The following is a 23,161-nucleotide window of genomic DNA, read 5'->3' as shown; positions in this document are numbered from 1 at the left end:
TCTGTAGCGGTAATTATTTTGCAAGATAGGATCATATGATTGATGAATTTTAGTAAAATTTCATATATGATGATGGTGTTCTGCATCACTCCCTCGCTCACATGCATATCCAAACCCACTCAACACTCTCGTCTTTCTCTTTTCAACGCCTCATCAAACCCATAATCCATCTCAAACCTTTCCACTCTCAAATCCTTTCTCTCATGCAATCACTTCTCTTCAAACACAGAAAAACTCTCCTTCATTGTTCGCTTTACCTCCCAAATCATCGTCAATCACCCCAATCTCAACTACAAGGCTATTACTCAAAGGTCGGTAAGCAAGTTGTGGCTGTTGAGATTTAGGGATTGGCGAGGATCTGGAAGGCGGTGTGGCGTCGTGGAGGTGATAGAGGGTGGCAAGTGAGTGAGTGAGCATTGAGCCATTGACTAGTTAGTTTGGTTTGGTAAGTTAGATACTCACATGACTACCTTCCTATTCATTCAATCCGTCAGTCATTCATTCAAGTCTCATCTTACTGACCAGTCATTCAACTGTTTTCTATTAAAATATATACCACCCTCCTCCCATTCCCCTGTTTTCTCCCTCACCTCACTCACTCTGTACAATATCAACAAAATTTATATGTTGATCATACATATACTGAAGGGTAAAATATTTATAACACTTGATTTTACAGCTAATTTTCTATATCCTTTATAAAATTCAACAATGAAATTGACATATACACCTAAAAGTCTCGTTTTGCAGAGTCATGAAAAAACTTCTGATCATAAAACTGGAAAAGAAAAAGCACACAACATACATACTTGCATTAGTATACGTACACTGAATGAAAAATATCACTAAGCATCAGTCGATAATATCTTCAAAGTATGCACACCCCACAACGAGATCGGAGAGCAGCGTCCTCTACCTTCTTCCAGTCGCACCAATGCGCGGTTTGCCCTTGACCTCAGATTCCTGCCTCTCACAGGAACATATTAGTAACAGATGATAGAAGAATATTCTTTTAGATATGAAGTCCAGGAACTTGGTATGATACATGTGTATAAGCTATGGGAATATGCCATAGCACAAACCAGTATATCTCATATCTTTCTTAAACAAAAGTCAAAGGTTGGAATACACAAACCAATTGTTATTCCTTTTCGAATGCATTATATTTCTATTCAAATAATAAATAAAGGAGCATGCACTCCAATTCTTCTCACTCTGATTAAGAATAAGACTAGACAAGAAACTTTAAGACAAGTTTTTGGAATTGTATCCCATGCGTATCAATCAATAGGTTTTTTTTTTAAAATAAAGATAAACATGGAGGAAACAATCTTGGATACACATGCAAGAGTTTTGTATGCATATTGGTATAGAATATGGATACAATACAACAGAAATGTTTTAGCAATTTTGGAGTATATGGGCTTCATAGGAGTAGCCAAACCAAATACCTGTGGTAAGTGCAGGAAAATGTTGGTCTTTGCTGTTGCCGGATTATGATTTTCTGCCCCTTTACTCCAGTCATAGCAAACCTACAAGTAGGAAATAAGTATATCAATTCCACATGTTTTAATATAAATAATAAAAATACTTCCATTAAGGCAGCTCATCTACTAGTCTTATGAATTCAAAATCATTTTATCAGCAAGTTCTGAACTACAATTAGAAGGGAATTTGCTAACAGAAGTAAATTTTACACACAAATTTCCATTGGCAGATTAACATCATTAAAGAAAAAATTTAACATCCTATGGAAAGTATTTTTATTAACAGCAGTTCTAGTAAGAAAAGTGGATCAAATGAAAAATTGTCTAATTACACGGGGTAGAAGAAAGCAATTGACTAAGAAACTTTAAAAGAGTCCAGTTATAAAAGACATTTCTCAAATTTATTTTAATAAAATTTAAATTTTGAATAAAACCTAATGGTTTTGATTGATCATTGCAGTCAAACCACACCTTAGTGGCCATAAAGTCTGCAAGTATAATACATGAAACTTAGAAAAATCTTATTTAGATGAGCATAAGATATGTTCTATGCATGTAATGTTTGAGTAAAAACCGTGATGCTTCTCAATTCTCAAAGCAAGTTCATAAAAAACCATGAGATCTCCAACTCCTCTCGCAGTTTCTCTATAAGTCTGACATATTTTTCTCCCCCTTTTAATATTATGAGGTTCAGGAAGTTATATGGTTATAACTGAAAGGGAAGAGGCTTAGCTTAAATGGTAGGAGATATAGAAGGGAAAGGCATGGAGATTTGTTAGCAATTGGGAACTAAGCATTTACTCTGTTAAGGAAAACCCTTGTTTTTTATAATAAGAAACGGAAAGATAATTTTTTTCTTTTCTTTGTTGCCATTCAATATTCAATAAAGGAGGTATTTTTCTCTTCTCTGTTTGACACCTCTTTCTAAATCCCTTATTCTGTTAGTAGGCTCAGAACACCTACTTTGAAAATTCTGAACAGTTATCATGCATTTTGAAGTCCTCTCACACACACGCTGAGCTCAAGGAACGTTTTTGCAAGTTATCTTTATAACTAACTGAACAAGAACTAAAAAGTAGCAGAAGAAAACAAAACCCCAATTTAATGCTAGAGTAAAAAAGTATGCATGACAGAAAAAGGTTGGCAAAACTTATTCAACAAAGTTGCAAACTTAAGTGGAATGAGATAGCGGGCATACTGCGTAAGCATATATTGAACCATCATTGTTGAAGGCGCTGCAAGGAACAGGTTGGCTGCATCTTAACATGGCCTGAAACAAGAGAAGATCACATTAGATAAGCATGTATTATGCCAAAATATCACTATAATGTGCATCGGTTGGGAATTAAATGAATGATAATAGATTGAAATAACCTTAAGCCTCTGTTTACTATCCTTGTCCCAAAAATTGAAAGCACCATCAGAACCAGCAGTAGCAAATGTGTGGTGCACCTAAAAAAATCAAATATTTACCGGGGAGGAATGAGAACAGACTAAAGCGACAAAAGAAAGGTACACATTTGCCAAAACTCAAAATAGAATTGAAGCAAAGTTTGTGCAAAATTCCATAACTGAAGGTATAGGATACTGAAGATATTTTAACAAAAAATGTAATTAATAAAGGTGTCAATATATGACGGCACTGTAGATCTTCGGAGAAATAGAAGTCACGAGTATTTCTACTACTAAACATCTACATTCCACACAAAAGTTTCATGAACTGCAATAAAGGGTAAGCAGAAATTTTTACTTAATTCACCACATTATTAATTTGCATTGTGTCATTGTCAGTATGAGTATGACCATCAAAGAACCGAGTGTTAAGAACAAAACAATAAAATGTGTTAAAAAAACATAGAATTTACATTTTTAATATATTTTATGAGAGATAAGGAAGTCACGAGTTTAACTCTGCCCACTAACAAAATAACAACTAACATTTGTCATTTTTATATAACACTAAGATTAATAACACTAATCAGTAAGAGTGTTATTTCAATTAGATAGCTAAATTGCATTTTTAATAATTCATGATGGCATCAATTTTTATCAAATTTTAAAAAGGAAAACAACATTTATTCATACAGAAATTTCATGCTTGGTTGGTTTTCAATTTCATGATTAATTTCCATAAGAATTTAGATTTCTTTAAATCAGTACTGCAGGATAATTCCATCTTTTGGTTCCAATGGGTACCAGCAATCAGCATACCACACATATATAATCAGATAATATTTAAGATTGACAGCATGCTCGCCCTAGCACTTGGGATCAATAGGTTCTTTCAAGATCAATGTAAAGTCTGTTTCTCCAGAGATATTGGGATGAAGAGATTTTTGATATAGCCAAATGATAATTGAATAACCACAGAAAAATAAAGCAATGGCAATTCATCAATATAAAAATATTACTTCTATTATAAAAATTCAGAGGTGTGGTATGGGATGACAGAGTTTCCTACGAGAATAAAGTGCATAAGTTTCAAGCTGAGTGAACTGTGTTCTTAGTTTCTTTATCATTAAAATAAGGTAATAAAAATATTTTTCAGCAGTGTAAGTAAACCAGAAACAGGTGCAATTGACACCGTATAATTGATTAAAAAGAGAGAAAAGAAGGTGAAAAGATCATACCTATTACTGATAATGCAAAGATAACATTACAACTTCAACAATGTAAAGTAAACCAACCATATTAAAGCAGAATAGTAAGGCCAAGATGGAACCATAAATCTTACAGGATGGAAATTTAAAGAGTTGACCGAGTATATTTCATTCCCCTCTCTGTGGCATTTGAAAGTGAAGTTTTTAGCCTGCTGACTATCATCTAAATGATGCACTCCAACTCTTCCTTCTATTGATCCAACCTACAGCCCAGCAAGTAGTGTCAGTTTCAACAGCCCAAACTAATTGGTCTAGATTGCAAGTAAATTATGTGTGTTTAGATAAAGTTCACTATTGACATTGTTTGACCAACATAACCGATTCCACTATTGATAACAAGCTTCAGTTGTTGTAGGCTTACAAGTGAAGACTTAAAGACTTACACAGCAAAGATAATCTGGAAGACAAGGATATTTTGCAAATTATTCTCTAAAACAGAGATGCCTCATAGATATTTTAGGGAAATAGATGATCATTAGTTTTGGTCAAAAGGTAGAAAAGGACAGCGAATGGAGTACAGTTCAAAATTGCCTTATTTCTTTTAGCCTACTCAAACAGAATGTTAATCAATGAAGAGTAATCCACTTGGCAATCTGATGTAACACTAGCAGAACTCCAATTACATCTCTCATTTAAAAAATGCTAACAAATTTGTGAAATCTAAAATTTTACATTTTCAGAGAAAATAATCTTAATTGATTCATACTATTACCACAACCAACTTATCATCAATTTACAAGATAACGTTCATTCTCCTGTCTGCACATTCTAATTTTGGCAGGAAAATGTTATTCCACAGATATTAAATAGGAGCGCCCTATTGGGAAGAATTGGATATCACTTTCACAGATAAAATGAGGATAGGAAATAAGATTTGTCAAATACATATAAGCATTCAAAGATGTAAAAGAAGTGAGGAGTGATGCATACCAAGAAACCTTGTTGATCAGGGAATGCAGCAAGGCACCTTGTCTGATACTTTAAGGGCGAAACAATTCTCTTGAATTCAGCCTGTTGCAAGTGAACAATGGTCAAAGCTAAGAGGTACTTGCAAAACTGAAAGCATTAAAAGAATGATCAACTGAATAAATAGTGAGCAACTGGCCATACATAAGAAAACACGTCAATTTAATGATAGCATATTGAATGCCCAAAATGGAAATATTGAATGCGCGCGCACACACACACATAGATGTATTCCAAGCATAAGAAAGAAAATCTTGATGATGTCTGGTTAGAAGCACTTAAAGCCAGACTTCCATTAAATGTTCCTATAAGCAAGGAACGCCTGGTGGGAAAATGTAATTAGGGACTTGGAGCTGTAAATAATTGAACGACTTGGGTAAATTATCTGTACTTTAACATATTGGTAGATCCAAGCTCCTTACGTGATACATGTTTTGATGTAAAATATAAACGCTTAATTTTGATTTTTGTATGGTAGGAAATCTCCTATTTTAGAAGAGGCTCTATCCAGTTTCCAATAACACTACGGTATTTGAACTTTTGGTGCTATGATACATGAGTGAATACTTGCATTTAATGTCAATTGGGTTAGGATGTGCAACCCCAAACTAAAAAGAGGCCCTGCATGATGTATTATCCTCATGTGATTCATCTTCTCCCTAAAAGAGTTCTAGTTTTATGATTTTATACGCAAGAAAAAGAAACACAACCACTTTATGAAAATCTGTAGATAAAATTGTGTCGATGTCACAAGTTAATTACATGAAAATGGAAAATATGGTCAATTAATGACAAAGAAAGTGTTACCTGAGGATTTTGCAAGTTGTAAACAATAAGGTTTCTATCAGCAGTACCAACAACCATGAGAGGATGTTTCACTGTCATTGCATAGCAGCGCTCCGGGAGTTGTTGTGTGTGCGCTGGATTTGGTTGCCTTGTATCCCAATACCTAAAAGCGACCAGGAAAAGTCATGAGAAGAGGAAGAAAACACCAGATAAAGTAAAATAGTAAGATCCAATTCCATAACATATCTAATCAGAAAAACGCAAAAATAGTAAGATAGTAAGATACATTACTTAATAGTCCTGTCCCAGCTTCCTGTGGCTAAAAGGTTAATCTCAGGAATCCAAGCAATCTGGTTGATAGGTGCATCGTGCATGGCTACAGTAATTGGTTGTCCTCCTGACAACAGTGGCCACATTTTGACTTGCTTATCACATCCACCAGAAAAAACAGTTGTTCCATCATCCTTCCAAGCAGAGCACAAAACCTTTGCAAAAAGATACTATGCATTATTATTATGAAGTCGCAAATAGAAATTGAATCTAATCGAGTTTTGCTATACAGAAAGGTTTAGCAGCGCAACTTGTTGCCGGTCTACCTTTTGTTCACTTGTAATTATTTTTTATATATTATATGTAATTAAATTGATCGAGTTCTTAAATCATGCATATAATCGAGTCGAGCACAAACAAAGCGATGAAGATGCTAATGGCAGTTAAACAAAAGTGAAATACATTACCGGATGATCATGTGCTATAGAAGCCTTAGGCATAGTAGCAACATTTGCTCCATCACGTGCTACCTCCCAACATCGAACCTAAAACAGAAATCAAAATTAATCGAACTAAATCATTTCATACACAACAAGAACAAGAAGACGAAATTGCAAGAATAACAAAAAAAAAATCAATGAATAGCATAGCATTGAAGAAGTGAAGACCTGATTATCCCATGAAGTTGCAACGAGTAAGTTGGATTTGGGACTGAAATTGAGACTTGAAATAGAATCAGTTGGAGGCTGATTCACCTGCAAAGAAAAATGAATGATGTAGAAAGAGGATGATGATGATGCATGAAGAAGAATTTAGAGATACCTCAATGGATTTGTTAGGGTTTGGATTGGAAGAAGAGTTTGACAAGAAATTCGCCATTGAACTCAAACAGTGAAATTTTTGACGGAGTGAAGAAATATTGGAGGGAGTTAGTTAGAAGAAAAGAGAGAAAGAAAACGCTGTTTGTGTTAAGTTGAGTAGAGTGGAGGTTTTGTGTGAGTGTAGGGAGGTGTAGGTATCGAATTATACGACCCTGCGTTATTACCACGCTTGCTTACTTACTTATGCGATTTTTTTGGATTTACCGCAGTTAATGTTATCAGCTGTTTGATCTAGACTATTTAATCTAAAATCAACGGTCCTGATCAAGTATAATGTGAAATTGCCTGAATATGTTATGGTAATAAATTCAGTCCGTAGTAGTCAACTAGATGTGTGAAAATTACAAGTAGCATTCAACGGAATTGGATTTTCTTTTTTTTTGTTTTTGTTACAACGGAATTGGATTTAACGTAGCTATTATTTTTTTTTTAAGACAACGTAGCTATTGTTATTAGTCGTTTGATTTAGATAATCTGATTTTAAATTAACAGCTGTGATCAAATACAAACTGCGTGAATCTATTATGATAGTAAGTTGAATCTATAGTAGTCAACTAGATATGTGAAGATGTGGCCAATTCAACCAACCTTGTCTTTATGTAGTTTTGGATTTTGATTTATTGCAAAATTTAGATATTTGTTTAATTTAATACTAAATCATAGCCTTCTATATTTCCTTTTTGCCCTTGATATTTGCTTAATTTTCATCTTCTCCGTTAGAAGAAGTTTCATCATCTCCGCTATCTAAATTTTCAGCTTCTACATTATACTTAAATTTCCAGCTTCTCCATTAGCTATTTGTTCATACTCAACTTATTTCAAAAGTCGCCTGCATTTTCTCCCTGCCTTCTAAAACATCAAGTAAAGTCCGAGCAAGAGTGTCAAACTCAAAATCAATAATAGCATCTACCACTTCAACATCATCAAACTCATCATCATCATCATCAACCGTGTCATCATTCCAATCATCAAATTCATTATAATAAACATCCACATTTGGACCTCTATAACCTGTCCATCATGGAGAACGGCATCTTGAGCCTCTGTATATTGTCTTTGTTAAATGATTGAATGTGATATTGTCCTTGCTTTGTGCAGTTGATTACCTTGTTTTTGTTGTTGAAGTCAATTTGTTTAAACGAGGAAAAAATAGATGAATTATAGTTGTGTGTCACTCTTATAAAATTAATTAAATTAGGTCAAATATATTGGAGACTTAATCGTTAAACTAAATAACTAATCCCTTGTTTGAAAAATATAAATGAATAATAAATTAATTTTGGTTATTATTGATTGTCATACATGCATAATAGTAAAATTTAGTGATTGTATAGTATCATAGATAGACAAATATTCCGATGAGTTTACTTCAATTGATATAAACATTATATTTTATATAGAAATAGGAGTTTGACATCAAACACTAGTGAAAGCCATTAGACTACTTATAAAAAATATATATAGTACACAATATTAATTAAAGAATAAAGGTTGAATATATATAAATTGAATATATTTTCATTGGTGAGTCACTATGACACATTGATCTGTATCGCCTCCAAATGAAAAGGAGCGGATGATTTCATTTGATCTCTGGTCCTTCCTTTTCACTAATTAAGGTGACATGCAGAACGTAGCAATAAGGCGTGTCTCACTATTCTTGCATTATGTGGGAATGGATACTTTCTTTTGATTGCGAGAGTGAACGAGCCAGAAGACTTTCACTTCCACTAGTAGTTGGTGATCCAATTTTATGTTGTCTAGAAAACAACATAAAATTAAGGTAAAACAATTTCATTCGTAGTTGGTAATTTTTCTTACAATTGAATTCCAAACGTTTTCTTACAAACCAATTACTCAAACAAACCCCCAAAATGTGTTTTAATTTTAGTATGTTCAAAGACACAATCACTTTGATTGAATCGACGCAATCCCTGAGGATCGATATCTTTTTATTACTCAATTGACAAAGTTGTACACTTGCAAAAAGTCAATCAAGTTTTTGGCGCCGTTGCCGGGGATTGTTGAATTTTTCGACAAGGCAATTGTGTCTATTTTTCTGTGTTTAGTTTACTTTTTCTGTTTGTATTTTTCTGTCAAGAGATTTCTACTTGTTTGCTTTCTTGTGCATGCGGAGAACAGATCCGAGTGAGCTGCAATTTGATCCAGAGATAGAGAAAACAACTCGAGCGAATAGGAAAGCAGCAAGAGAAGCTCTACTAGCTTCAAGAAACAAGGCTACTTCAAGTGGTGTTCAAAACTGTCAAGAGCATAATTTTTCTGATATGGAGGACGAACAAAATCCACCGGTTCATGAACAACCACCTCCTCCACCACCGAGACGTACCTTAGGTGACTATGGAAGAAGAGACAACGATGCATTGGCCAATCAAGGTTTCCAACCGGCCAATCCGGTCTCTTTTGATATTAAAAACATTGTGCTGTCTGCATTAAAGGAGAATCCATATTCTGAATCTGAATCGCAATGTCCAAACTTGCGCTTATCTCATTTCTACGAGGCGTGTGACTACACGGATCCTCCAGGGGTAAGCGAGTCCGACAAGAGGTTAAGATTGTTCAAGCATTCATTGTCCGGTAGAGCCAAGGATTGGCTAGATACTATTCCAGCGGGTACCATTGAAACTTGGAGGCAACATAGAATTTTGAAAACAAGCTTTGTTGTGCCGCTTTCCTTGCGGACTTTCTTCGGATACATCAATTAGAAGGAAACAATAGTTGGATTGTACTGATAGATGTGTACATAGGTCCTCCTATAGATCCTCTAGCTTTTCTACCAATTTCTTTACAAGGAGATCATTTGCTTTTGGCCTTTTGTGGCAACTCACCGGTCGATCTAAACTTCGTAAACCAAAGTCATGGGGTCTTGCTTGATGTTAAAACCGGTGATGTGGACTTGATCGACACCTTGCAGTCAATGCATTGGTTTTCCGCAATGTCTTTCACTAAGACATTGGAACTGCTGCCTTATAATTAAGGTAAAGTATTTGATACTAATTTTTCCTGCTTGTATACTACAAATGCTTGATTGTGTAATTTATTTATCTTCAAGTTTGCAGTTGTAGTAATAGGGTAAATTGATCTGTTATGATTTCAGGTCCATAAGATCCAAGGTTTTGGTCAACGAATCATGTGAAGTATGACCGTAATATTGAAGATTCATATTTTGTATTGTTATCTTCTTACATTTGATTTTGTCTCCAAACTACATTTTCAGACTTAATAATTCACCGTGATCTTATTTGTTTATGTGTTTCTTTTTCCCTTTTAATTAGTTATTTGACAAACTAGCTAATTTTTTACAATCGTGAATTACAATAGCCGTTAGAGAATAGAATATCTAATTGTCATAAAAAAAAAAGAATATCTAATAATAGGGACTGCCCTTACTGAACTTTGTATTGCTTGTAGTAGATTCGGCAATATTGTCGGAGGTCTTGCAGCTTTTTGAGGAATTGTGGACCATTGTCAACATCTTTTTCATAATATGCATGAGAGACTTGTGCGCTTTCTTGACTTGTGTCTCTTTTACTCCTGTCTCTATATAGTCTTCATTTTTCCTCTTTGTCCTTTGAAATAGCTCAGCAAGTGATGCCCTCTCTTTCTTCACTTCTACTCAACTTATTTCAAAGGTCGTCTGCACCAATCTTTTCTCCCCGCCTTCTAAAACATCAAGTAAAGTCAGAGCAAGAGTGTCAAACTCAAAGTCAATAATAGCATCCACCACTTGAACATCATCAAACTCATCATCATCATCAACCGCGCCATCGTTCCAATCATAATCATTTCAATCATCAAACTCATTCAAATAAACATCCACATCTGAACCTCTATAACCTGTCTATCATGGAGCACGACATCTTGAGCCTCTGTATATTGTCTTTGTTAAATGATTGAATGTGATATTGTACTTGCTTTGTGCATTTGATTACCTTGTTTTTGTTGTTGAAGTCAATTTGTTTAAACGAAGAAAAAATAGATGTAAACAATTTGTTTGAAGATGAAGATGAAGATGAAAATGGAACTAGGAAGGTTCTTAGCGTTTATGTTATTTATATAGTCCTTACCTTACCCCACTTGAAAAATAATAAATAATGCCCCATCATTCTTTTATTTTTATAATTTATTTATTTATTTATTTATTCAAATGAATGGTTTTGTGGTTTACCGACAACACTAGTATAGGTGTTAATTGAACACTTCAATACATGTAATGGAAACCCTAATATAACCAATAATATGATGGAATGATAGTCACAAAATTCACACATACCATTCTGTTTTTACAAAATATTTCCCATCGAATTGATTTTATTATGGAAGAATATATGTTGAATTCAAACATTAAGGTAAACACTTCATGCCAAAAATTCATAGTAACACTTCAATACAAGTAATGGAAACCCGAAAAAACAACAAATGAATTTACCTTCTTCACGGTTGAGTTTTTCAAGAATGTTGGTCCTTAGGTGGAATTTCTTCTTCCAACACATCCTCATCCCCTTCTTCACGGTTGAGCTTGCTCTTAATTAAGCAACTAAAACACCCAAGGACTAACATATATATATATATATATATATATCTTCTTTCAATTAAAAATGTGTCATTATTACTAAATTCTATTAATTTATAAGTTTTCAAAATTCGTCTGTGAGATAAATAAAACATGACTAAATTTTGAAGTTAATTTATATGAATGTAGCGCCGATTGTTATGACCGATTAAAGACATATAGCTACCATTTTTCTCTCATGATTCTTAACAATAGCAAGAAAGGGTTTTTAGTAAGAGATGTCACTGAGAAAGGGTTTCCCCTTCACTCCCTCGCTCTAGTTGCGTATTCTTCTCTTCTTCTTTCAAAACAATGGCTCGACAGCTTTTGAATCGGATCCTTACTCAAATTATGGACAATTTGGATCCCGTGACTCTTCAAGTTGTGGGTGGTGTAGAGGGGATTCCAATTTTCTATGAGCGAGTCAAATCTACATTGAAGTTTTTTTATTATTAAAAAAAAAACTTACAAGGCATGCGAAAAATTGAAGTTTTTTTTTTTATTAAAAACAATTTTGTAGGTCAATTTAACCGATCTTACTGCTAATTTAATTGTATTCCTCGATCTTCTTTTTTTTGTAACGTTAAATATTCCACTCGATATTGTACGTATAGTTTCGTCACTTGTGTTTTATTTTGTGGTTTAACATTGTGGAATTTTAGATGTGATATATTGGATACATGCATTTTCGTCGTTTAAATTTTTTATTTGATATTTATGCAAATATTACTATATAAATGGTTTTTTTTTATTCTAGTTTTTATATTATTTTTCAGCTGACCATATTATTTCCATTGAATTTCTCAAAACTGTTTTTGCTTAATAAACTGCATTATCTTAAACTGAAACGAATCTAGAATATAGAATATGAACGTCCAAGACTTGTATCTGGTTTTGCTTGGTTGTTGACTTCTATTTGTCCACCCTTCTTTTATTTTTATTTTTTATTTATTCAAATGAATGGTTTTTGTGGATGTCCAACAACCACTACCTAGTATATGTGTTAATTGAACCTCACTTTCAAGTCCAAATTTTAATACATTATTGGGGTGTTTTATTGTTGAATTAAGACCAAGCTCGTGTTCTTCTCCTTCTGTTCACACACACACACACACATATCTTCTTTCAATTAAAAATGTGTCTTTATTACTAAATTATATTAATTCACGAGTATTCAGAATTTAACAGCGAGGTAAGTAAAATATAACTAAAAAATGTCCCTCACAACAATCAAATTCGAATTTTCTTGAACGGTTCATTATAGAAGAACTAATTAATCACTCGAGCTCAATCATTTGATTAGTTTCAGATAGTTTTGTAATGCTAATTATTATTGTTCTTATCTTTTGGAATGAGGTCAATTTCCATGTAGTTTCTTAAATCACACACTTTCCCTGAAGTTCTGTGTGTATTGTATTTTAATGGTCAAAAGTAAGATTAATTTTCCAATGATGTTTTGTATTAAATTGTGTGGATATATTGCATGCAAAATGTGAGTCCAGATTAACTGTTCCTTGGAAGATCACATAGATTGGCTCTTGTCATTTTCCAATGCATGCTTGTTTGCAATTTCATCTCTCCTGCTGTATTCTTGTTCTATCCATAGTTATTTGTTTCTCTCATGTCCTTAATTTTTCATTTGTGCGGAGTTGCAGAAATTATTCCCTTGATTTTTGTGGGATACAAATGAGTGACAAACGTAACTCTTCAAAAAAGTTTTAATGTTGCTGTATGACTAAGTTAGAGATCGAACTCATAACTTTAGTTAAGCTAGAAAAGACTCACACATCTCATCTAAACGCTCATGGATTAATTTAATGAAGTGAATATTTAGTAGATAATATTAATTTATTTTAACACGTGGCTAGTCATTGGGAAAGTTTTACTTTTCAAAAGAAAAAATGGGAATATTCTTTTTTTTTTTTTTGATAAACAAAAATGGGAGTATTCTCACTAGCTAGCTAGCTAGTCCATGACAAAATATTTTTCCTTCACCATCCAGCTTACTGGTCACACATCACGCATTCATGATAATGTAGTTTCTTTTTGAAGTTACACTTCTTAATATAGGTAATTAAATAAATGATATAATTAAAGAACTCTATAACTATTGGTTTAACGACAAAATATAAAAGTATTTCCTCCCATTTGTGAAATCCAAAGGACACGATATTAAGTTTCAATTTGCACATATATAGTAGGACTATTTAATGCAATAGTTGGCATGGTATATTGTGGAATAAAGTATTTTCTCCCAGAGTTCGGTCGTGAGGTAAATAAAATCTAACAAAAAATTGTTTCTACCAGGAATTGAATTCAGGTTATCTTGAATAATTTGTCTTAGAGGAAGCTTATTAACCACTTAAGTTCAATGTCTTAATTGTGGAATAAAGTGTTTTTACTTTACTTCAATTGTCATTTGTGGCGTTAAATGTTTAGATACCATTTTTAATGCAAATTTTTGGATGTTGATGCATTGTGGAATTGAAATATTATGGAGAGTAAAAAAAAATAAACATATTAAATATCAGAAGACATAATGGAAAAGTTTGAAAATTAGGTAGTGTGGAAAATGAATTGTTGAAATTGACATTTGGGCTGTGACGTATTTGTAGAATCTAGATCTACTTTAGTACACAACTCTTAGTTTGTTACATCTATAAATTTGTTTTTGGTGATAGTAGCACAATTACTACATAGTCATCTAAAATAAGAACCAAAGCCTAAGAGAAAAAGCTTCTGGTTTGAGTTTAATGTTTAGTCCAAATTCTTTGCAGCCTAGGATGATGTTAGTGAACAGGTTTTCATGCACATTGAAGAATCAAAGTGTGAAAATTGGTATGCATATATAACTTATACTTGTTTGGTTCAATTTTTTTATGGATTCATTTTCTTCATTCCTCTAAGTCTTAGTCATAGACTTATCATTTTGGTTTTTAAATTTGCAGGACACTGCTCAAAGGTACCGCGGAATGTAAACATGGAGAAACTTCAACATGGTTATTTGTTTCCTGAGGTGATCTTCAATAACATTTCTATTTTTTTTTATTGTAACAATTTTATGATATATGTGCTATAAGTTATTACTATCTTGATTTTATCAGATTGAAAGACATGAGCTTCTTCACTTAAAGAAGTACCCAAATGCAAATGTGATAGACCTTGGAATTGGTGATACTACAAAACCTTTACCAACAATTGTAACATCAAGAATGGTTGATGTAAGTTATGAAAGTTCTTTCTTTTCTTTTTTTGGTTTAACCCTCTGGTTCTCAGGGAAATGGGGCTCTGGTAATCCAGAGTTCGGCTGCGTGGTAAGTAAAGTATGATCAAGAATTGTTCGTACCAGGAATCAAACTCGGATTCTCCCGAACGATTCGTCCTAGTTATGAAGGTTCTTTCTGTTGAAAAAGACATATAAACCACATTTATTGGCTCTTTATATGATTTTTGTATGTATTTAAAATAAGGAAAAAGATTATTTTAAGTATATGATCTCACTATATATGAGAACACTTCTTCATACACGGAAAATTCTATCATGTTTGTTTAACAACTATCCCCTAGCATAAATGGATAAAGGTATACAGTATACTTACTAAAATAGCAGAACACTCTCTGATTAACACTAATGCTTCTTGAAGTAATTGTTTCTACTTTCTAAGATATCAAAATAATGAGCTCCCCTAGGTCGAATCGTTCGGGAGAACCCGAGTTCAATTTTTAGTAGGAACAATATTTTGGCCAGACTTTATTTACCTCGCGACTGAACTCTGGATTACCAGGGTCCCCTTCTTTGGGAACCAGAGAGTTAATACTAAAATAATAATAATAATCATTTTATCAGGTTCATGCTATTTGGATTTCAGTTCAAAATCCAAACAAAATGGAATTATGTAGCTAATAACCAATACTGTTGTTCTGTCTCTTGATTTGGTTAAGAAAATGTGCACTCATATGATGTTTTGCAGTTTGTACGTGGCCTTTCAACAGCAGAAGGTTATAAAGGATATGGACCTGAGCAAGGTGAAAAGGTATATTGTAACATAATCAATACATTTTTCTCTTGTGATCTTGGTTCCAAACTAGTTCATTTTAATACAAGTTTTTAACGTAAAAATGTGTATGTTCTTGGTAAAACTTGCAGGCTCTGAGAAAGGCAATTGCTGCTGAAATTTACAAAAATCTAGACATAAAACCTTCAGAGGTTTTTGTTTCAGATGGTGCACAATGTGATATTTCTCGTCTTCAGGTATTCATTCAATCAATACTACTATCTCCGGTCCTTATTACAAGAAAATGTTTACTTTTAGATTTCAAACTCACATTTGTTTCATAATCTATTCTTGTTCCTACGTAACATTGATTTGTGTCAACACATGCAGCTTCTTATGGGTCCAAAACTGAAGATAGCAGTACAGGATCCATCCTTTCCGGTATTTTCAATATTGAATAATCTATTTTAACCAACAAAAAAATTGAATAGTATATCTATTTATTTTAAATATAGTATGATTTTCACCAACAAAAGATTGAATAATACATCTATATCTAAATATGGTATGATGCTAGCTTTGGACCAAGTCCTCTAAACTAACAAGGAATTGATGTCATGCAGTTATTAAAAAATGGGTTAAATATCATTTAGTCCATGCAAATATACATTTTTTTTGCCTTTAGTCTTTTGATTTCTAAATATATCAACTTTTTGTTTTTAGTCATGTGTGTTTTACTTTAGTCTTTGCAAATATTCTACATATTATTATTATATGTACCAATTAAGTATAAATAAATTTTGCAAAGTAAATCAACAAAACATAGTACATTTACAAGAACTAAAAACAAAAACAAAAATTATAGGAACTACAAACAAAAAAACTGATATACTATTTGCAGATAGACACTGCCATCACAAAGCAATAATATTGTTCTTTTTGCATGATTACAGTTGAATTGTTTCCATCTTGCTGCTTCTATGTTTCACTATAGTAATGTATTGTTTCAATGTACTCTCAGACTGAATGCATTCTTGAAAAGTGTTTCTAATCACAGAAAATTCTTATGAAACAGGCCTACATAGATTCAAGTGTAATAATTGGTCATGCTGGCAAGTTTGTAGATAGAATTGGCAAATATGAAAACATAGAATACATGACATGTGGACCTCAAACTGCCTTCTTCCCGGATCTGCATACCATTTCAAGGCCACAACTTATTTTCTTCTGCTCTCCTAACAACCCTACTGGTCATGCAGCAACAAGGAAACAATTGCAGCAACTTGTAGATTTTGCCAAAGTTAATGGATCAATCATTATCTATGACTCTGCATATTCTGCTTATATCACAGATAATAGTCCTAAATCAATCTTTGAAATTCCTGGGGCAAGAGAGGTATGCTTTTGCATGGGATTTGTTTTGTTTCTAGCATGCACTATTTTCACAATGGCAAGCTTAATGTCTTAGTTTCATGCTTTCAGGTTGCAATTGAAGTGTCATCCTTCTCGAAATTAGCTGGCTTCACAGGTGTTCGCCTTGGTTGGACAGTGGTCCCCGAAGAACTGTTATATTCAAATGGTTTCCCCGTTTTGCATGATTTCAACCGCATAGTGTGTACATGCTTCAACGGAGCATCCAGCATATCTCAGGCTGGGGGACTAGCATGCCTTTCCCCAGAGGGTCTCAATGTAAGGTTTCAGTTCCCTAAGAATCTGTATAACTTGACAAAATTCCTGTTTGTGTTTCATTTCAAGTTTAGTTCCTAAACTAACGCAAGATATTGCATCGTTATTACCTTAAACACTATGAAACTGTTCTGCCATTGATGTGTTTGTTGCCAAATAAATAATGTTTTGGCAAATTTCTCAGGCTGTGCAGTCCCTTGTTGACTACTACATGGAGAATGCAAGAATACTGGTTAATGCTTTGACCTCTCTTGGTCTAACAGTTTATGGTGGTAAAAATGCACCCTATGTTTGGATCCGTTTTCCTGGCTCAAAATCTTGGGATGTCTTTGCTGGAATTCTTGAAAATACACACATAATTACTATTCCAGGGAGTGGTTTTGGACCAGGTGGTGAAGGGTATATAAGAATTAGTGCTTTTGGCCAGCGAGATTCTATCCTTGAAGCTTCAGAGAGACTCAAATACCTTCTCTACCAGGAGAAATTATAATTCTTTACCTATGTCAATAATCTATACATAAAATAAAGAAAAATGGCAAATCTGAGCTTTCATTACTTCTTCTTGCGAGAGGATTCCCATATAAACTACACTTTCTACTTTTACTTGTAATAATACTGTGTATTTGTTGTACAATGAATAAATATAACTCAATCTTTCACTGTCAGAACTTAAAGTTACAAGACAAATGTCGGGGTGAGTGGTAATTTAGGGAGCTTGATAAGCTAGCTAATGTTAGTTGAGGAGGATGAGATTCTCTCTTTTGTTTTTCCCTCATGTTAGTTGTACAAATATTTTAAGTTACTAAAATGACTCTATTCATCGCATGGGTTTTCTGTCGAGGCAAGTGAGAGACACTATTAAACAGATAAAACATAAGGGTGAGTGGTAATTTGGGGAATCTGATAGATAACATGCAATATCTACCAGACACATTAATGGCTAGCGAGAGTGTAGAGTACGCTGGTTTCTGCCAACAACTTTACCCTCTTTGTAAAGAGATCATAAAAAAGTACAAGTCTGAACATATATAATATTCAAAGTTATGCAACGTATAAGGGAGAAAATGAGCAAATAAAACATATAACAGAATAAATTGAACATCCATTCAATGAAGTCAAAGATAGTATCTGTCACATTGGTTCAAGACCAAATGCAACTGTATGAAGATATATACAAAGTAAAATGTAATTATTTTATAACACATTCAAATTTGACCTACTATGTTGATATTCTTAATCTGTAAAATTTTGAATTGTCTTTGTATGAGATGTGAAATTGCATCTTATGGATCAAGCACTTACAATTTGAAATTCTCATTAACATTGTGGGTTAACCGCAACGCAATGACACCAGCCAATACATGCATATAATGATCTGAAATCAGAACCACTAGAGGACTTTACCTCCAAAAGTCAAACTTTAAGGGATTGACAGCTAACTAGCTCAGCAGATCTACCACTCCTAGAAGCAAAAACCCTCCAAATGTCTGTCTCTGATTCTTCTGATGATTCAGCAAGTTCGCTGAATGAGCTATCCGGCGATGATGACAACGACTGGGAGGAAGCTAAATCATTTTGCATGTCAGCTTGCAACACTGCAATGTTGTGATTGTCATCTTTAGTAATCACATGAAGTTTTCCAAGTAAACTAGCTAAAAGATAAGGACATTCTGAATCAACAAAATCGTGAATAGGAACATCTCCCGCAACAACTTTCCAAGTATCACCTTCCTCGTCATATACCTTAATCTTTGCAGAGCCGAGAGAGCTTGAAGGATCAAGTGCATACAAATCATTATTGACAGTAACACTCAATTTTGTTCCAGCTTGCCTTGCCGGCCAACCGTTGCCCATACCAACTGGCATTTCAAGCCAAGAATTTATATCTGGATCATAAACTTCTCCCCCAACGTCAACAAAAAATGGCCAACAATACAAACTCTGAGGAACATACAACCTTCCCCTGTATGAAGTCATTCCTGTGGCAATAGGCTTGAGCAAGTCAGCCAGAAAAGCAGTTGGTAGTATCTGAGCTTTTGCAAAAGGCATGTTTGGTAACGGGGACCACGTACCAGTGTGCGGATCAAATACTTCTGCAGATTGAAGGGGATTCAATCCACCACGACCCCTAGTAACCCCTCCAATAACATAAAGCTTACCATTCAATATACCTGTCTTGCTGTAAGCTCTGCCAACTGACATTGGACTAACCTCAGTCCAACAGTTTTTAACAGGATCATACCGCCAAACAGATTTCATAGCCGAAGCTTTAGAAAATCCACCTAAAGCATAGATGCAGCCATCAACAGCTCCAATGGAGCAACCACAAAACGGCATCCGATCCAAGGCATCTTTCCTTCTAAGCCAGTTCATAATAACATCAGCAATTCTGATACTTGAACCCAACATGTTCCACATCCGACGGGGAATGGCAGCAAGACCCTTTTTGGCTTCATCTTCAACAAAAACATTTGGCATTAGAGGTAATCTTTGCCATCTTCCAGAAAGAGGGTCTAAGGCATACCATAAAAGTTTATCGTCATTGACTTTTGTCAATATGTACAGCCACTCCTCTGCTGTTCCAAGTTCTTTTCTTAAACAAAATAGTTCAGAACTCGCAAGGGCCACCTTCCAAGCACGAGAAACCGACTTGAGATTCAAATAACGGATGCGAGGAACTCTAGCCAGAATCTGAACTGATATCTCATCAGGAAGGGAAGGTATGAGTCTTGAGTTATCCTCATAAGATGTTGACAATAATCTCTGCCTCTTGCAAGCTTCACCCGGCAAAACCTCGCTTATTGGAGCCCTCTCCCCAGCCTTGGTATTGTTAGGAGCGAGTATATTCCCCATAAAATCACGTCAAATTCATTCAAATCAACAGCAAGACCATCAAGCTTCTGAGATAACCTGTTCAAGAACATGATCATTTTAAATAAAAAAAAAAGGCTTTGACCAAACACTAAGAGAACCTCAGAAATTTAAGAAAACCCAATATTAATAAGAAATGACTAATCAAGTAAGTAAATTGGGTGTTATGAAATTATAAAAAAAATTAGGGTTTGAAATCTACATCTACATAATATATAACTGAAGAAGACAAGGATACAGAAATTGCAAGTGTATTAATTCTGTATTCATGAATAATAATCATCTAACTAACTAAAGTCAAGATGTGAATGCATTGTGATCTATGAAAATTGAAGCATATATATATATATATATATTGAATTAATTTGTGATTAACAAAGGAATTCATCCACATGTTACATGAATCATACATAGTCTTTCACAATAATAATAGGAAATAGTGATACATAGATAGAAATGAATGATTGGAATTGAAAAACAAAAACGGTGAAAGAGATGAATTGAAGACGAGAATTGAGAAATACTACTTACTAGTAATAATTAAAAGTTGAAATTTGGGTGTGAAAAGGGAAGGAATGATTGAGAACCCAGAAAAATGGGATTACGCGTGTCGTGTGTGTGTGTATTTCAACGAACACAACAACAGTAGCACCTACCTAGTACTACTAGCAGTATATTATTCTATGGAGAAACAAACAAACCATCTTCACCGTTCATTCATATTTTTGTAACAACCTCACCCTTTTTCCATGTCATCCGATTTACTTTTGTCATCCTATTTATATTTTCACGAGTCCTATAAATTTATCAAAATATCTATGTCCGCTATTTAAAGTAACAGACACTCCAAAAATACCATACCTTTTATAACGTCCGCTACTTAAGTAGCAGACGCCAATTTTCAGAAATTCTCATTTTTATAAGTTCACTACTTAAATAGCGGCAAAATAAAAAGGAAAAGGCGTAGAGCACGCGATATTTATTTTTTATTTATTTATTTATTTTATTAGCCCACACGACCCGTTGTAGTCGAGACGAGCTTAACAATATGCGGCCCAATAACAAATTGTTGGAGGGATATTCCTCACTTGTGTAGTTGAGCCAATTGAACTGAGATTTCTTCTTTTTTCGTTTTCTGGAAGTTCTCGTTCGTCCCCGAAAATTTCAAAAATATCTCCTTGCTATTTAATTAGCAAACTCAGGAGGCGCAAAATTCACGAAAAAAACTGCTCGCATCCTATGATGCGAACTAAGTTTGCAGTCCAGCGAACCTTATAAAATAAGGGCAAAGGAAGAGGAGAGATACAAAAATATTAAATATTATAAGGTTCGCATTCTAGGATGCGAACTGTTTTTTTTCCCATTTTTTGTTATTTACACACTTGCATCCTATATTATGAGGGGTATAATTAGCAGGTTGGAGGGCGCGTGCAAAATTTAAGAGGTGTGAAAAGAAGTCTTGAAATGAAGCCGTTCATTTGATAGCTCTACATATATAAGTTGATCCATTTAATTAATTCAGTGGCATCAATCTTGAGTTTTAGGTGAAAGTACACCATAAGAGTAATGGCAACAAGTACTTTACAAGCAAAGTAATGATTGGCAATAGTTACATCTCAATTGTTTAGTAATCTTTTCTACTGTTATGATTAGGGGTGGATAACGGTTCGGGTCGGGCAGGTTCGGGCTCAAAACCCCGATCCGACCCAATTCGCGGGTGGAATATACTGACCCAATTCGACCCTTTTCTTCATCCGGATTCAGCGGGTTTCGGGTCTTACGGTTTACGGGTTCACAGATGGGTACCCATGGGTAACATCTCTCAACCAAAATTTTATTTTTTTACAAACAAAAGTCTTACACAGATCAAAACCAGAAAATAAAAGCCTTAGATTCATAATATAAAATGAGAAAACTTAATTCATAACAAAAATAAGTAAAAATCTAAGGTTAAAGAAGAAGAAGATGAGAAAAAAGATGGAGAAGACTTGACTTTATCTTATCTTGGGTGGTGAGAGAAGGGCCAATGGCGGTGGAGAAGAAGGAATGAAGGAGAAGGAGATGAGTCACTGAGTCTACTATTACAACCTTCTTTTTATAATAATAATAATAATAATAATAATAATAATAATAATAATAATAATAATAAAAAACTTAATAGTATACTTTTTTACGGTAATAGCTAGTATTGATATGCATTAAATAAATATTATCCTAGTCCTATTATAGTAAAAGAAATTTATTACGTGGATGCATCATGTCCAGCTATTTCCATATGTCAAGTCAAAATTGAAAGCATTCATTACTTACTTTAAAAAAATATATTAAATACTAGACTATACAGACAAACACAGGAATAGGTCTAATTCACTGACATGAGATAAGAATATTCGGGTTGGTTCGGACACCGATGGGTGTAATTTAAAAAACCGAACCCGACCAAGTGAACCCATTTTAAACTGTTTTTTTCGTTTTTTGAACCCGAAGTCCATTTAAAACCGACCCATGGCATAAAAAACCGTTCGGGTGAACCGGTTTGGTTCGGTCCAGCGGGTCTTGTCCACCCCTAGTTATGATGACATACATTAAATGGTGGCCTCCGGAAAGTAGGGTAGATTAAGTTGAAAGTTGATGGTACTTCTAAGGAAGACGAGGTTGTGGCTGTTTAATTGGATATTCAAATGGTGATTGAATTCGTGGTTTCTCAAAATTTGTAGGAGTATGTAGTGCATTTACGGCAGAGTTATTGAGTTATTGGGGGTGTTTGAAGGTTTGACCTAATAACTCATGCTCAGGATAATTGAAGAATTGAGCTTCGTATAGACTCTAATGTTGTAGTTAACACGTTAAAAATTAAAATTTTCATCCATTGGTATTGTTGTTGATTGTCGTTTGGTGTAACATATTATTAATTCAATTGTTAGAAACGGAGTCAGAGATTCGTGTGTGTCATTCGTATCTCAGATATTATCTAATGTTGTAAGACTTT

General features: G+C 34.0%; 3 protein-coding genes across 6 annotated transcripts; 1 reads left to right on the top strand and 2 right to left on the bottom strand.

The window, feature by feature from the left end:
• Window positions 1–610: 610 nt before the first annotated feature.
• Window positions 611–7,166, bottom strand: LOC123911343 (protein RAE1-like). The gene is made up of 11 exons (XM_045962747.1): window positions 6,992–7,166; window positions 6,838–6,924; window positions 6,637–6,714; window positions 6,191–6,384; window positions 5,921–6,062; window positions 5,078–5,158; window positions 4,222–4,350; window positions 2,862–2,939; window positions 2,686–2,757; window positions 1,452–1,532; window positions 611–963 (listed from the first exon to the last, which is right to left on the bottom strand). The coding sequence occupies exons 1-11, from the start codon at window positions 7,046–7,048 to the stop codon at window positions 913–915; spliced, it is 1,050 nt and encodes a 349-aa protein (XP_045818703.1). The 5' UTR covers window positions 7,049–7,166; the 3' UTR covers window positions 611–912.
• A 7,092-nt stretch (window positions 7,167–14,258) lies between these two features.
• Window positions 14,259–17,992, top strand: LOC123908585 (aminotransferase ALD1, chloroplastic-like). The gene is made up of 9 exons (XM_045959259.1): window positions 14,259–14,458; window positions 14,569–14,636; window positions 14,725–14,841; window positions 15,592–15,654; window positions 15,768–15,872; window positions 16,006–16,056; window positions 16,691–17,011; window positions 17,098–17,304; window positions 17,486–17,992. The coding sequence occupies exons 1-9, from the start codon at window positions 14,374–14,376 to the stop codon at window positions 17,789–17,791; spliced, it is 1,323 nt and encodes a 440-aa protein (XP_045815215.1). The 5' UTR covers window positions 14,259–14,373; the 3' UTR covers window positions 17,792–17,992.
• Window positions 17,993–18,381: 389 nt separating this feature from the next.
• On the bottom strand, window positions 18,382–20,869 carry LOC123909884 (F-box/kelch-repeat protein At1g22040-like). 4 transcript variants are annotated; one of them, XM_045960816.1, is made up of 3 exons: window positions 20,704–20,846; window positions 19,045–20,211; window positions 18,382–18,896 (listed from the first exon to the last, which is right to left on the bottom strand). In XM_045960816.1, exons 2-3 carry the CDS (start codon window positions 20,152–20,154, stop codon window positions 18,867–18,869), a joined length of 1,140 nt encoding a protein of 379 aa, XP_045816772.1. In that variant the 5' UTR covers window positions 20,155–20,211; window positions 20,704–20,846; the 3' UTR covers window positions 18,382–18,866. The 4 variants fall into 4 exon arrangements, with proteins under 4 accessions (XP_045816772.1, XP_045816769.1, XP_045816770.1 ...); XM_045960813.1 differs by having other exon boundaries at window positions 18,382–20,211; window positions 20,704–20,869; XM_045960814.1 differs by lacking the exon at window positions 20,704–20,846 and adding an exon at window positions 20,583–20,653 and having other exon boundaries at window positions 18,382–20,211.
• Window positions 20,870–23,161: the final 2,292 nt, after the last annotated feature.

The sequence above is a fragment of the Trifolium pratense genome, linkage group LG2 (assembly GCF_020283565.1).
Source record: "Trifolium pratense cultivar HEN17-A07 linkage group LG2, ARS_RC_1.1, whole genome shotgun sequence".
NCBI classification, from domain to species: Eukaryota; Viridiplantae; Streptophyta; class Magnoliopsida; order Fabales; family Fabaceae; genus Trifolium; species Trifolium pratense.
The sequence above is the reverse complement of the archived record's forward strand: the minus strand, read 5'-3'. Positions and strand labels throughout refer to the sequence as shown.